This window comes from Podarcis filfolensis (genome assembly GCF_964270895.1).
Source record: "Podarcis filfolensis genome assembly, chromosome: 14".
Taxonomy (NCBI): Eukaryota; Metazoa; Chordata; class Lepidosauria; order Squamata; family Lacertidae; genus Podarcis; species Podarcis filfolensis.
Genome location: NC_139616.1, coordinates 343866 through 359597, shown reverse-complemented (window position 1 = coordinate 359597; position 15732 = coordinate 343866). Strand labels below are relative to the sequence as shown.

The following is a 15732-nucleotide window of genomic DNA, read 5'->3' as shown; positions in this document are numbered from 1 at the left end:
ATTGGGATTGTAAAAAGTCTCCATCAGTTGCAAATATGCCAGAAAAGTCAAGACAAATCACTCTCCAAACATTATCAAGGAATTTATAAATAAGAAACACAGGAAGCAAATCAGGGATAAGAAAAGTGCTTTTCAGAGACACTTTTGGCTTAGCTCCTCTCTCTCTCTCAATATATATAACTCAGCCTTTTGGGGGGGAATTAATTTATAATTGTTTGAACAGAGATAATTTTTTATTAAGTTCCCAGTTTGTCAGATTAGATTGGGGGAAGTATTTGTACCTCATCTTTTTAATTCTGACCCGCTTCCTCAGGTAGATCAACCATTAGGTTCTGCTCTCAGAACCACAAGTCTACAGCCTCCTGCCTCCACTCTAAAGACCCAGAAACTTGAATTCACATTTTGCTAACAAATAAGGCTCTGGGGAAAATTATGTCCCAGGAGGGAAATAATCAGAATGATACCTCATATACACAAAAGCAACAAGGGCTGGCTTCTATTTGGAGCCCAGTTTTCCCCTTGCTCAGTTTTCCTCTCTGCTACCAGTCCCCCTCACCTGGTTGGCGTAGCGTTTTGGTAGCTTCGTCCCGACTTCCATCTCCATGTCTGCACTGTCTGCACCTGCCCCCTCCTTCTCCTCCTCCTCCTCGGTGCCTGTCCAATCATCCTCTGCCAGCCTCCTAGCATGGTTGACATAATCCAATCGCTTACTTGTCAGGAGAAAGAAAAAGAAGGAAAGATTTGAAATTTCCCACCAACTTAGATAGGAAAGAAAATTCTTTATATCCTTTTCCTGCTGCCCAGTAACAATAGCTTTCGGGGTGACATACAAACAAAACAGTAATATTTTATTCAAAATATATATACTAAAATAAAAAAATCCAATAAAACAAGGGTAAAAGACAAAACAAAACAAAATCAGTAAACAATGCAACTACTGTATTAGAACAAACCACCATTCCAAAGCAGAGATAGTAAGGAAAATGTCATAGAACAATAAATTAAGGAAGAAATGCAATAGCCCTAAAGCGATCAATTCCATAGTTAAAACCATTATACTAAATCCACCGTGCAGCTTTTGTATGGTAGCATCCTGCCTTCATAAGTCTGCCTGTCAGGCTGACACTTTCTGTCTCATCTGAACTTTTCATTAACATAGGGTTGCCGTATTTCAAAAAGTGAAAATTCAGACAGAAAAGTTGATCAGTTTTTTTCTTCTTTCAAAATCTTGAAATTTTTTTAATTTTTTTTTGCAATCCTAATTAACACTGATTTTGATGTCTTGCTATGGTCTGTTGGTTTCAATCTGAGCTGACCAATTTTATTCCATGCTGTGAATTTAAGATCTTCCCTCCACAATTTTTGCCATTCTGAGAGTTGTATATTATGACCTAGATCTCTTTCCCACTTTACCATGGCTGATTTTACCTCCTCATACTTCACTGACCATTCTAATAAAATTTTATACATTTTGGACAGTGTTTTGTTGTCATTATATATCATCTATATCTATCTATCTATGTATCTGTCTGTCATCTATCTATCTATCTATCTATCTATTATCTTTTAAATTTTATTCAGTTTATTTACAACACGTATACACACACTTGTCAAACTGAACATAAAAATAATACAGAATCAAGAGAGAAACAAACAACAAGACATAAAACAAAACAAAAAAGTACAAATAAAACATAACATGAAAACTTATACAAAACAAATAGTCACACACACACACACACACACACACCATATTTCAGTTCTTTTCTTCCATTTGATTTAATCCTCAACATGGTTCTTTTATCGTTTTTGGTAAACCGTCTCTTTTTTAGTTCATTATTACTCCTTTTTCTTTGTTTTTAACTTAAGTACCATAAATTATTTTGCAGAAATCAATCAAAATAAGTCCAAGTATTAATTTGAGGGCACTGCTATTAAAAATATTCTCTTTGTTTTACCCATTCTTTTTGGAAATTTTGTTTGGTTTGACCCCAATTGCCTCTGTCAATCTGGCCAATTTAATATAATATAATAATCTGTCTTGCCTTTATTTTTATGTCGGGATTATTTCTTTTTTCCAATTTTTTGGCAATTAGTGTTCTCGCCACTCCCATGGCATAAAGGAATATTTTCTTATTTTCTCTGGCAATATCTATGTCTAGTATCCCCAATAAAAAAGCTTCTGTTTTCTTAACAGTTTTGTTTAAACATTTTCTTTAACTCTTCGTACACTATATCCCAGAAGCCTTTGATTTTATCACATGTATGTATGAATGTCCCCTCTGCTTTGTTACACCTCCAACACAGATTTGATTTTGTTTTATGTATTTTACATATTTTGGTTGGTGTTAAATACCATCTGTAAAACATCTTTATTAAATTTTCCCTTATCACTTCACAAGTCATCATCAAGTCACTTTTGAATCCTGAAGGTTCTTTACTAAAGCCCTTTTTTATCTTGTTTAAATAAGTCACGTATTTGGTGGTATTGTAACCAATTGTTGACTTTACTTCTTATTTCTTCAAAATTTTTGAGTCTTAGTTGGTTGCCTTCTTCACAGATAATTTCTTTATACGTAACCCATTCAACCATCTTGTTAATTTTCTTTACTGTCATGGCTCCCATCGGCAACAACCACCAGGGTTTCTTTTGTTCCAGGATACCCTTTTTTGTCCAGACTGCATATAGAGATCTTTTTATTACATGAGTCGTAAAATCTCTGTGAACTCTCGCCTTATCGTAGCATAAGTAAGCATGCCAGCCAAACAGCTGTTAAAACCCTCTGTCTAATAAGTTGGGACGCGGGTGGTGCTGTGAGTTAAACCACTAAGCCTCTTGGGCTTGCCGATCAGAAGGTCAGCAGTTCGAATCCCTGCGACAGGGTAAGCTCCCATTGCTTGGTCCCAGGTCCTGCCAACCTAGCAGTTCGAAAGCACGTCAAAGTGCAAGTAGATAAAAAGGTACCGCTTCAGTGGGAAGGTAAACGGCGTTTCTGTGCGCTGCTCTGGTTCACCAGAAGCGGCTTAGTCATGCCGGCCACATGACCCGGAAGCTGTACGCCAGCTCCCACGGCCAATGAAGTGAGATGAGCGCCGCAACCCAAGTCGTCGTGACTGGACCTAACGGTCAGGGGGCCCTTTACCTTTTTAAGTCTAATAAATCAGTACAGTGGTACCTCGGGTTACATATGCTTCAGGTTACAGACTCCGCTAACCCAGAAATATTACCTCGGGTTAAGAACTTTGCTTCAGGATGAGAACAGAAATCGCACAGTGGCAGCAGGAGGCCCCAAGAGAATGTAACCTGAAGCGTATGTAACCCGAGGTACCACTGTATGGGGAAGCTACCAGAATCATGGGAGGAGGCCTATATAACCTTAATCCCTAAGGGAACATCAGTTAAGAATTACCGACCTATATCTCTCCTTAAAAATGACTATAAAATATTCACAGATATAATAGCAAGTAAATTGAAACGTATACTGAAAGACTATATTCATGAGAACCAAGCAGGATTTCTCCCAGGAAGCCATATGAAAAATAATATGAGATATGTAATAGATACTCTAGAGCTGGGGTATCCAACTGGTTGACCACAGGATGATCGTGGTCAACCGTGGGATCCTTATTGCGTTGTTTAGAATCATGTCTCCGCCCCTCCCCCTTTCCCTGCGTCGCTGTGTTTGTCTGTTAGCGAATGTGTTGTTGGTGAGCGATTTATTTTAATTCTGCACACTTACTGTTTAAAAAAGGGGCAACAACTTTGACCTGCCCCCCTAAAAAAAGTTCAACAACTCTGAACTCCCCCCCCCCCCGGGTAGATCACTGCCAGTCCCCCCCCCCCCGGGAGTAGATCGCAGTCTCTTGGGAGCTGGACGTCCCTGCTCTAGAGTATCTGGAAGTCACAATCGAAAAACAGGTGGCACTGTTATTTATTGATGCAGAGAAGGCATTTGACAACGTCTCCTGGAGGTTTGTGAAAAAAACATTAGAAATGATAGGAGTGGGAGAATTTTTTTATAAAGGTATAAACGCAATATACTTGCAACAAAGAGCTAAACTAGTTATAAATAACAATCTAACAGAAAAATGTAATATAAAGAGAGGTACAAGCTAGGGGTGTCCTTTATTCACATTGTTATTTATATTGGTGTTGGAAATTCTGAATACGAACATTAGAAAAGAAAAGAAAATAAGGGGTATAATAAAGAGTATAGTTGTTGGAAACAAGACCTTCAAAGTAAAAGCCTTCACCAGTCACCTGACTATAACCATGGAGAACCCAAAAGAAAGTGTGCCAATAGTGATAGAGAAGATTACGGAATTTGGGCTAGTTGCAGGCTTTAAACTTAAGAAAGAAAAAACTAAAATGTTAGTCAAAAATATGAGAAGAGGATAGAAGAGAACTACATCATCTTACATTTCAGATACAACAGCTAAAGGCCAGAAATCATAGAATCATAGAGTTGGAAGAGACCACAAGGGCTATCGAGTCCAACCCCCTGCCAAGCAGGAAACACCATCAGAGCACTCCTGACATATGGTTGTCAAGCCTCTGCTTAAAGACCTCCAAAGAAGGAGACTCCACCACACTCCTTGGCAGCAAATTCCACTGTCGAACAGCTCTTACTGTCAGGAAGTTCTTCCTAATGTTTAGGTGGAATCTTCTTTCTTGTAGTTTGGATCTATTGCTCCGTGTCTGCTTCTCTGGAGCAGCAGAAAACAACCTTTCTCCCTCCTCTATGTGACATCCTTTTATATATTTGAACATGGCTATCATATCACCCCTTAACCTCCTCTTCTCCAGGCTAAACATGCCCAGCTCCCTTAGCCGTTCCTCATAAGGCATCGTTTCCAGGCCTTTGACCATTTTGGTTGCCCTCCTCTGGACACGTTCCAGTTTGTCAGTGTCCTTCTTGAACTGTGGTGCCCAGAACTGGACACAGTACTCCAGGTGAGGTCTGACCAGAGCCGAATACAGTGGCACTATTACTTCCCTTGATCTAGATGCTATACTCCTATTGATGCAGCCCAGAATTGCATTGGCTTTTTTAGCTACCGCGTCACACTGTTGGCTCATGATAAGCATTTAAGAATTGATAAGCATTTAAGAATTTAAGAGACAGCAGCTGACATGTTGCCTGCAGACAATTATATATATTTTTAAAATATATTAACTATTATCTTTCCTGAGCGACAGGTGAGTGTGGCAGGTAACTGAGTGGCAAATGTGTCTGCTTCTTAAATTCCCCACCCCCTGTCTTCAATATGGCAGTAACGGTACTTGCCTGCTTTACAAGGTTGTTGTACAGAGTAACAAGAACACAATGAGATGTAGTCAGTGTGAGCTCAGAGCCAATCCATTGAAACGAATGAACATCATTCATTTAGGTCCATTAATTGTGTGAGTTTCTTGTGGCTGATTAGCTGCTTTCTCTGTGCAAAGGTCAGAGGGCTTGTAGGGCAGCTGCTGAAGAAGGAACAAAAAGGGTTTTCTTGTGTGAGTTTCTTGTGGCTGATTAGCTGCTTTCTCTGTGCAAAGGTCAGAGGGGGCAGGGCTTCTGTTGAGGTAGGTGATTAGCTGTGGGAGGAGCTTGTCAGAGCTTGTAGGGCAGCTGCTGAAGAAGGAACAAAAAGGGTTTTCTTGTGTGAGTTTCTTGTGGCTGATTAGCTGCTTTCTCTGTGCAAAGGTCAGAGGGGGCAGGGCTTCTGTTGAGGTAGGTGATTAGCTGTGGGAGGAGCTTGTCAGAGCTTGTAGGGCAGCTGCTGAAGAAGGAACAAAAAGGGTTTTCTTGTGTGAGTTTCTTGTGGCTGATTAGCTGCTTTCTCTGTGCAAAGGTCAGAGGGGGCAGGGCTTCTGTTGAGGTAGGTGATTAGCTGTGGGAGGAGCTTGTCAGAGCTTGTAGGGCAGCTGCTGAAGAAGGAACAAAAAGGGTTTTCTTGTGTGAGTTTCTTGTGGCTGATTAGCTGCTTTCTCTGTGCAAAGGTCAGAGGGGGCAGGGCTTCTGTTGAGGTAGGTGATTAGCTGTGGGAGGAGCTTGTCAGAGCTTGTAGGGCAGCGGCGCGCGCCTAGCGGCGCGCGCAGTTTGATCCATCTTTTAGATTTAGGGGAGCTAGTCTCAAACGTTTGTTGGGGGAGATATAGGTTTATTTGGGGGGATTTATTTGTCCTGTCTTCACGCTTTTTATGATGGAGGACCGCTGTAGTCACCCCCAACGACACCTTCTCAAGATGGAGGGTGAGGGAACAGCTGCAGTCGCCTGTGTTTCCTGCGCAATGTTTGCCATCTTGCCAAAGGTTGCAGGCAGCTTTACCTGCAGCAATTGCATGTTGATTGCCCTCTTAAAAGACAAAGTCCAGCAACTGGAGGAACGTGTAGCTACGCTCCAAAGAATTAGAGAGCTGGAGCTCTTCTTGGAAGCAACAGAGCACACCGTCTCCACCAAGGAGGAGACAGGGGACTCCCCTGAGAAGGAGGCTAGTTCACCAACACAGGAGCCAGATATATGGAGAAACGTGACTCAAAGAAGTAGGAGGCCCAGGATTCGCTCTGATTGTTTAGAAATACGCAATCGCTTTGAGGTCCTTTCTCCTAGCATGGAAGACGAAGAGCAGACTCCATTTGAGGATCTCTCCCTCATTACAGTCGATCAGGTATATGAAGACGAGCAGCAAAGGCAGTCCTCAGGGAATGTGCAGGCGACCTTGGAACGGACAGCTCACGGAAGAACCCCGACCAGACCTAAGAGGAGGCGTGTAGTGGTGATAGGGGATTCCCTACTGAGGGGAACAGAAGCAGTGATCTGTGGGCCTGACAAGATGTCTCGGGAAGTGTGCTGTCTCCCCGGGGCTAAGATCCAAGATGTAACTGAACGACTGCAAGGAATCATAAAACCCACTGACAAATACCCCTTCCTCTTGGTTCATGTGGGAACCAATGACACTGCAAGCAATAGCCTCCAGAAGATCAAAAGAGATTACGAGGCTCTGGGCAGGAAACTGAAGCAATTAAATGCACAAATTGTCATCTCATCTGTCCTCCCAGTTGAACGACGTGGCCCAGGGAGAGAGGGAAAAATAGTGGAAGTGAACAACTGGCTTCGCAAATGGTGTAAACAGGAACGGTTTGGATTCTTAGATCACGGAATGCAGTTTCTTGAAGATGGACTTCTGGCAAGCGATGGGCTGCACCTCACAACGGTTGGGAGGAATGTTTTTGCAAAAAATCTCAGAAACCTCATCAGGAGGGCTTTAAACTGACTAATGTGTTGGGAGGGAGACAGTGCTCCTGAAGGTAGGAGTCTATCAATTGATGAAGATGATCATCCAAATGTCATAGACCGAATGGAGCAAACAGCACGCAGACCTAGTGGTGGGAGGAAAAAATCCTTAAATAAGAGACACGGGGGAATGATTAATGGACTTCAATGTCTGTACACTAATGCGCAAAGTATGGGAAATAAACAAGATGAGCTTGAGCTCTTGGTACAGCAAACTAAATATGACATAATAGGAATCACTGAAACCTGGTGGGATAAGTCCCACGATTGGAATGTAATAATGGAGGGATACAATCTATTTCAGAGAAACAGACCAGACAAGAAAGGAGGAGGAGTGGCGTTATATGTCAGGGATGTGTATACCTGTGAAGAGATCCAAGATTTAGAACCTCAAAGCCAAAGTGAGAGCATTTGGGTCAAAATTAAGGGAGAGAAGAATAACAGTGACCTCATTGTGGGAGTTTACTATAGATCCCCAAGCCAAACGGAGGACATAGATGATGCCTTCCTGGAACAGATGGCCAAGCATGCAAAAGGAAGGGAGATAGTAGTAATGGGGGACTTCAATTACCCGGATATTTGTTGGATGTCAAACTCAGCCAAGAGCATAAGGTCAAACAGATTCCTCACTGGCCTTGCAGACAACTTCATTGTCCAGAAAGTGGGAGAAGCAACAAGAGGAACAGCCATTTTAGATCTGGTCCTAACCAATGTTGATGACCTGGTTAGTGGGGTAGAAGTGGAAGGATCATTAGGCGCGAGTGATCATGCTCTTCTGAAGTTTACTATACAGCGGAAAGGAGCAGCCAAGCATACTAGGACTCAATTTCTCGACTTTAAGAAAGCCGACTTCATAAAACTTAGGGAAGTGCTTGGTGAGATCCCATGGACAGTAATACTAAAAGGAAAGGGAGTTCATGATGGCTGGGAGTTTGTTAAGAGGGAGATAGTAAAAGCACAACTTCAGGCAATACCAATGAGACGGAAACATGGAAGGTGCCTAAAGAAGCCAGGGTGGCTATCTAAAGAACTTTTAACTGAGTTAAGATTAAAAAAGGATGTGTACAAAAAATGGAAAAGGGGGGAAACCACCAAAGAGGAATTCAAACAAATAGCCAGCACGTGTAGACACAAAGTCAGAAAAGCTAAAGCACAGAATGAACTCAGGCTTGCTAGAGAGGTTAAAAGCAACAAAAAAGGCTTTTATGGGTATGTTCGTAGCAAAAGGAAGAACAAAGAAACAGTGGGGTCACTCAGAGGAGAAGATGGTGAAATGCAAACAGGGGACACAGAAAGGGCCGAACTCCTCAATGCCTTCTTTGCCTCAGTCTTCTCCGATAAACAAAACAATGCCCGACCTGAAGAATTTGGAGCAAATGATTCAGCAGATGAAACACAGCCCAGAATAACTAAGGAGATAGTACAAGAATACTTGGCTAGTCTAGATGTATTCAAGTCTCCAGGGCCAGATGAACTGCATCCAAGAGTATTAAAAGAACTGGCAGATGTGATCTCAGAACCACTGGCAGTCATCTTTGAGAATTCCTGGAGAACAGGCGAAGTCCCGGCAGACTGGAGGAGGGCAAATGTTGTCCCTATTTTCAAAAAGGGGAAAAGAGAGGACCCAAATAATTACCGCCCAGTCAGTCTGACATCAATACCAGGGAAGATTCTGGAGCAGATCATTAAGCATTAAGCAAACAGTCTGTGAGCACCTAGAAAGGAATGCTGTGATCACCAATAGGCAGCATGGATTTCTGAAAAATAAGTCATGTCAGACTAACCTGATCTCGTTTTTTGACAGAATTACAAGCCTGGTAGATGAAGGGAACGCCTACCTTGATTTCAGCAAGGCATTTGACAAGGTGCCCCATGATATTCTTGTAAAGAAGCTGGTAAAATGCGGTCTTGACTATGCTACCACTCAGTGGATTTGTAACTGGCTGACTGACCGAACCCAAAGGGTGCTCATCAATGGTTCCTCTTCATCCTGGAGAAGAGTGACTAGTGGGGTGCCACAGGGTTCTGTCTTGGGCCCGGTCTTATTCAACATCTTTATCAACGACTTGGATGATGGACTCAAGGGCATCCTGATCAAATTTGCAGATGACACCAAACTGGGAGGGGTGGCTAACACCCCAGAGGACAGGATCACACTTCAAAACGACCTTAACAGATTAGAGAACTGGGCCAAAACAAACAAGATGAATTTTAACAGGGAGAAATGTAAAGTATTGCACTTGGGCAAAAAAAATGAGAGGCACAAATACAAGATGGGTGACACCTGGCTTGAGAGCACTACATGTGAAAAGGATCTAGGAGTCTTGGTTGACCACAAACTTGACATGAGCCAACAGTGTGACGCGGTAGCTAAAAAAGCCAATGCCATTCTGGGCTGCATCAATAGGAGTATAGCATCTAGATCAAGGGAAGTAATAGTGCCACTGTATTCTGCTCTGGTCAGACCTCACCTGGAGTACTGTGTCCAGTTCTGGGCACCACAGTTCAAGAAGGACATTGACAAACTGGAACGTGTCCAGAGGAGGGCAACCAAAATGGTCAAAGGCCTGGAAACGATGCCTTATGAGGAACGGCTAAGGGAGCTGGGCATGTTTAGCCTGGAGAAGAGGAGGTTAAGGGGTGATATGATAGCCATGTTCAAATATATAAAAGGATGTCACATAGAGGAGGGAGAAAGGTTGTTTTCTGCTGCTCCAGAGAAGCGGACACGGAGCAATGGATCCAAACTACAAGAAAGAAGATTCCACCTAAACATTAGGAAGAACTTCCTGACAGTAAGAGCTGTTCGACAGTGGAATTTGCTGCCAAGGAGTGTGGTGGAGTCTCCTTCTTTGGAGGTCTTTAAGCAGAGGCTTGACAACCATATGTCAGGAGTGCTCTGATGGTGTTTCCTGCTTGGCAGGGGGTTGGACTCGATGGCCCTTGTGGTCTCTTCCAACTCTATGATTCTATGATTCTATGAATTTCAATGGGTCTACTCCAAGGAGAACTTAGTTGGATACAATCCAATGTTTCATATATAATTTGCTTCCATGGCTCCTTTTTATGCCGCTTTGGGAGATTTATAGTTGCCTAATTATGTGGAATGACTATGATTAGCATTCTTTCGTTTTGAATGTGGAATTTGCATTCCCATGTTATATTGATGGTTTGGTTTACATTGCTTGGTTAGTATTGGACCTGAGAGCCCAGGATTCCAGCCCCACTCATTCATGAAGCTCACCAGTCTCTGTCTCTCAGCCTCACCTACGTGCCAGGGTTGTTGTGAGAATAAAATGGGAAGAAGAATCACCATGTGTGCCACAGTGGGCTCCTTGGAGGAAAGGCAGGATAGAAATTTAATAAATAAATAATACCCGCAACAACATGGAAATATAGCCATTTAGAGATGCCCCTTACGTTTTCTGAAATGCAAGGAGCTGCCGTCGCCTCTCTGCCTGCTCCAAGGAGCTGTACTTGGATTTGTACTGTGCCAGCCGGGGGTGTGGTGCTGCTGTGCTGTTGAGGTCCTGGGAGACAGCAAAGCTGAAAGCGAGAGCTTGGCTCAGCTCCTCCATTGTTTCTGTAGGCGAGACAGCGTAAAGAAAGCCAGACCAAGACATTTAGGTACAGCAGAATTAATTTGGTTCAGCTCAGAGTAGGTCAAGCCAATGCAAACACAACCAAAGGTCCATCTAGTCCTGCATCCTGTGGGAGTGGTCTAGATGATGCTTGGGGTCCTTTCCAACTACAGTGGTACTTCTGGTTAAGAACTTAATTCATTCTGGAGGTCCGTTCTTAACCTGAAACCGTTCTTAACCTGAGGTACCACTTTAGCTAATGCGGCCTCCTGCTGCCACCGCGCGATTTCTTTTCTCATCCTGAAGCAATGTTCTTAACCCGAGGTACTACTTCCGGGTTAGTGGAGTCTGTAACCCGAGGTGTTTGTAACCCAAGGTACCACTGTATACGATTCTACGATTCCTACAGTGGCTACCCAGGATACCTCCAGGAAGCCCAAAGGCCAAAGATGAAGCTCACAGCTCTTAAATTGAGAGGAAGACTGCTCTGAGCCAGGAATGTCTCATACCTAGGGGCCAATGTGCCATTCAGAACTCTGTCTGGCCCTTGTCACTCTCTCCAGGCCATGCCCCTTACTGGCCCCAGAGTTTTTGCCTGGCTGAAACATGTCCTTGAACTCTGATGATGCCACTTGTTTCTCAGGATGGAGGTCAAAGGTGCGTGTGAAGAAAGCAGCCTATTGGACCAAAATTAGATACACTCTCATTGCTCCAATGGCCTTTTAGTCCATAAACGTTTATACGGCGATGAATCTGTCTGCTACATCAGGTGCTGAAAGTCTTGTCTTTAACGGACTGAAATCTGCTAACTAGCTTGTCTCTGCGTCTCTGCTAACTAGCTTGTCTCTCTTGTCATCACCAAACTCAGCATGAGGATTCCCAAGTTGGGGCAGCCTCTTCACCCACATTTGGATGCCAGGTGCCATTTTGAATCAAGATGGGAGACCAAAACATGGCCTGGCATGACTTCGTCCTTTTTTTGGCATAGGTTCATCTGCCTCTCGAGATACCGCTGCTGAACTTGCATGAGACTTGGTGGTCTCTATCAACATTTGGACGCAAGGCACCATATGGAGTCCAGACGGCGGCTGAAACTTTGCCTGGTTTTTTGGCATAGGCTTGCCCACCTCTCAAGGTACCATTTGGCGGGGCTCCTAAGACAGGAAACGGGGCCTGTCCACACTTGGGCTCCAAGCTGAATAAAGGCAGGGGACCAAAGCGGGACTTTGGCTTCACATGATGTTGGGGGTGATGGCAAACTCAGGAATTACACTCCCTACTGAAACACCGGCCTCTTTGGGGGCTCCTGGAGTTTCCTGGGCAGTGGCGGGTGGGTAGACCTACATGTAGGTAGGGAGCGCCCGGCATTGCATCACCATCTTTATTCTCTCTCTCTCTATACAGTGGTACCTTGGGTTACATACGCTTCAGGTTACATACGCTTCAGGTTACAGACTCCGCTAACCCAGAAGTAATACCTCGGGTTAAGAACTTTGCTTCAGGATGAGAACAGAAATCGTGCAGCAGCGGCGCGGCGGCAGCAGGAGGCCCCATTAGCTAAAGTGATGCTTCAGGTTAAGAACAGTTTCAGGTTAAGAACGGACCTCCAGAACAAATTAAGTTCTTAACCCGAGGTACCACTGTATGTAGGAAATAAGCCCCAGATCCGAAGTTAACCCCTTCCGACTGTGATGACACGCCCTGGGGGGGCTTCCCAGTCGCGCAGCATCGCACCCCTCTGAGGAAGCCTGGTCCGTCTCCCGGCCGGGGCTCCGCGGCTGGGCGGGGGCGGCGCTGATGCTTCTCGGCCGCCCGATATCCCCGCCCCCAGGCTGCGCCTCCGCCGCCCCCCGCCCGCCAAGCCGCCCAGTCTCCCGCCGGAGCTCACCTTCCCCGCTGGACCATCCAAGGCGGGAGGCGGGGTCTCCCAGGCGCCCTGACCAGGCGCGCCTCGCTGCCTCCCGGCGGGACTCGAACCGGCAGAGTTCAGGGCGCGGAGCGAGCGGCCGACCGTCACGCGCCCGCGGCCTCCGTCTCGCCTCGGCCAACCGGCTTCTTCCCCGGAGTTCGCCGCTCGGCGAGGCGGAAGGGCGGGGCCAGGAAAAGCCCCTCCCCCAGCCCGCCTCTCCCCGCCTCGGGGGGACGCATGCGCTTTCTCCGCCCCGCCCCTCGGCCGCTTGCTTAAGGTCGTATTTCCAAAAGCGCTTTGGAAAAGGCGGAAATGAAGAGAGCGCCTGCCCCAAGGAGACAGCCAGCTTATAAAATTGTGTACGGCACAGAGAAAGCGTCTAAAGAAAAGATTCCCCCCTTTCTAGAACCTGTGGACATCCATTGAGGCTGAATGGGGGAAGATTCAGGACGGATAAATAGAAGTCCTTCTTCACAAAGCACATAGTTAAACTGTGGAACTCCCTTCCACAAGAGGCAGCCGTGGCCACCAACTTGGATGGATTTCATAGAGGATTAGACTAATTCATGGAGGCTATCAGCGACTACTAGATGTGTGGCATAATGGTTAGAGTGCAATGGTATCCTGGCTGCAAGGCCATGCACCATTCATTTGGGAATAAGCCCCATGGGGCACAGACGGACCTCTGGTTGAACATGCATAGGATGGCACTGCCTGGCAGTTGCTCCACCAGAAGCAGAGCTAATATGAAATGTGCTTTTGCAGGCATCCACATGTGACATTCCTGACTGGCATTGTGGACCTTATTATTTTTATTGCGTCATTTATACTGCACTATCCATGCATATGGCCCTTGATAAAGTCCCTGGGGGCAGCAGTCTTTCCTGATGGGATTGCAATCTAAAATAGCTATAAATGAGAGTTGGAACAACCAGCTGCAAATCAATTCTGATAATCATATTTGCTGCAACAGACTGCAATGGATGGAGGTGAGTATCAAGTTATTGCCCCTCACAGCAGACTCATTGAAATTAATCTGCACACCCATTAATTTCATTGGGTCTACTCTGAGTAGGACTCTCTTTGGATTTAACCCCTCACCTGGGAGGTTTGGGTTTAAATCCCCATTCTGTCAGAGAGCTTGGCTGGGCCCGTCATTCTCTCTCTCATGGCCTAGACTACCTCCCACAATTGCTTAGCCGTGTTGGTCTGCCGTAGTCAAAACAAACAAACAAAAATTCCTTCCAGTAGCACCTTAGAGACCAACTAAGTTTGTTATTGGTATGGGCTTTTGTGTGCATGCACACTTGTTCAGATACCCACAACTGCCATAAGGGGAAAGGGGCAGCAGGAAGAGCATCAGCTCTTCATCAGCATTACAGGGTGGGATAAAACCTGCAGCACAATGTTGCAGCGCAGAGTGCTCTTGCTCAGGGTGCCAGCTATGCCCCTTTCCAGGGTGCTTCATTCCACCCCACCAGTCTTCTTTGGGGCCCTCCCATTATTCAGTAAGAAGTCCATGCCCACTGAGCATGCTCATTCCTCATGGGGTTGGTTTTTTTATCCCCTCATGCCCTTTCCTTAGACTGCAACCCGTTCTCTGACCTGCACACTAATTTGGGAGCAAGCCACACTGAACACAGTAGGACTTCCTTATGAGAAGACGTACATTGGATTACTCTGGTAGGGTGTTTTTTGTTTTGTAGACCTTGGAGTCTGCCCCCCCCAGCTTGCTGATGCCTCCTTCTTATGTGGGAGGGGTGCCATTTTGTCTACACAAGGAGCCACCCTTGGCGCATCAGTTCTTTCTTTGCATATAGGATTAGCATGCACCAAGCCAGTCTGACCTGAATCCCTAAAATGCATTTCCTTGGAAGCAAGTTCCACTTAAATAAACAATACTTCTATCCAAGTGAGCCTGAAATCCGTATAGGATAGAAGTATTGTTCTAGGTAACATGGTTACCTAGACGTAAGCACAACAGGGCAGTGAGTACCACTAACAAACTGGATCAGGCTGTACAGCTACAATCTTAACACAGTATTCAGTGGAACTTCAAAATAAGTGCAGGATTTTCTCCAGGGGTCTGCCTTTCATGGATGCAATCATTCAGTGTTTGGACTGCAGGTGCACAAGCAAATGAAAGGTCCTGACCTAGTCCCGGCGGAAGCTATAAAACTTCATGCAGACTGGTGGGCAAAAATCCTGGCCGCTACTTTTGATGCCGTAAACAACAGTGGGAAGGTACCAAGAATATGGAAGGATGCGATTATTGTTCCAATTCATAAAAAGGGCTCGACAGATGATCCGGGAAATTACAGGAATATCAGTTTATTGTCATTAATTGGGAAAATATATGCACGGTTCTTGTTAACTAAGCTTACTAAGTGGGCCGAAGAGAACAACCTGATTGGGCCTGAACAGGCTGGTTTTAGACCGAATCAGTCAGCGGTTGATCATGTCTTAGTTTTATACCACCTTGCCCGGAAATATTCCTCCCCAAATAGAGGCCAACTTTGTGCGGCCTTTATTGATTTAAAGGCCGCTTTTGACAGCATCCCCAGAGGATTACTTTGGGGAAAATTGGCCCGATGGGGAATAGACAAAAGACTTTTGTGGCTAATAACTAAATTGCACGACGGATCGGCCGCCAGGGTGAGAATCACTCCGGCCGGCGACCTCTCAAATTCAGTAACTATCAATAGAGGTGTTCGTCAAGGATGTATCCTTGCTCCGACCCTTTTTAATCTATTTATAAGTGATATGAGGGTGCCTCTGATAGATTCTCAAGAAACGATCCACGCCCCCCGTATTGCCCAATATCGTTGCCCCCTTCTACTCTACGCAGACGACGCAGTGATCCTATCTTTCTCAAGAGTCGGCCTTAGGAGGGCATTAAAAATTTTCGATGTTTACTGCAAATCAACTTTTCTTACAATTAACCATGTTAAGTCCAAAGTC

At 45.0% G+C, this 15732-nt stretch overlaps 2 protein-coding genes across 11 annotated transcripts in view; one reads left to right on the top strand and one right to left on the bottom strand.

The window, feature by feature from the left end:
- Positions 1-12959, bottom strand: part of SNUPN (snurportin 1) — a 40050-nt gene extending 27091 nt beyond the window's left edge. For 2 of the 6 annotated variants that reach the window (XM_083586904.1, XM_083586905.1), the window contains exons 1-3: positions 12751-12946; positions 10702-10864; positions 557-706 (exon numbers count right to left, since the gene is read on the bottom strand). In XM_083586904.1, coding sequence (XP_083443030.1) covers positions 557-706; positions 10702-10864; positions 12751-12767 — 330 coding nt within the window. In that variant the 5' untranslated portion in view covers positions 12768-12946. Of the gene's footprint in view, positions 1-556; positions 711-1748; positions 1809-10552; positions 10613-10701; positions 10865-12750 lie in introns of those variants that run through there. The other 4 variants (XM_083586901.1, XM_083586900.1, XM_083586902.1 and 1 more) reach the window with 4 other exon arrangements.
- Positions 12960-14835: 1876 nt separating this feature from the next.
- The window catches only part of SNX33 (sorting nexin 33), a 36940-nt gene continuing 36043 nt past the window's right edge, over positions 14836-15732 (top strand). For all 5 annotated transcript variants that reach the window (XM_083586607.1, XM_083586606.1, XM_083586608.1 and 2 more), the window contains exon 1: positions 14836-14917. The gene's annotated coding sequence lies outside the window, so the exon portion shown is untranslated. The remainder of the gene's footprint in view (positions 14918-15732) is intronic.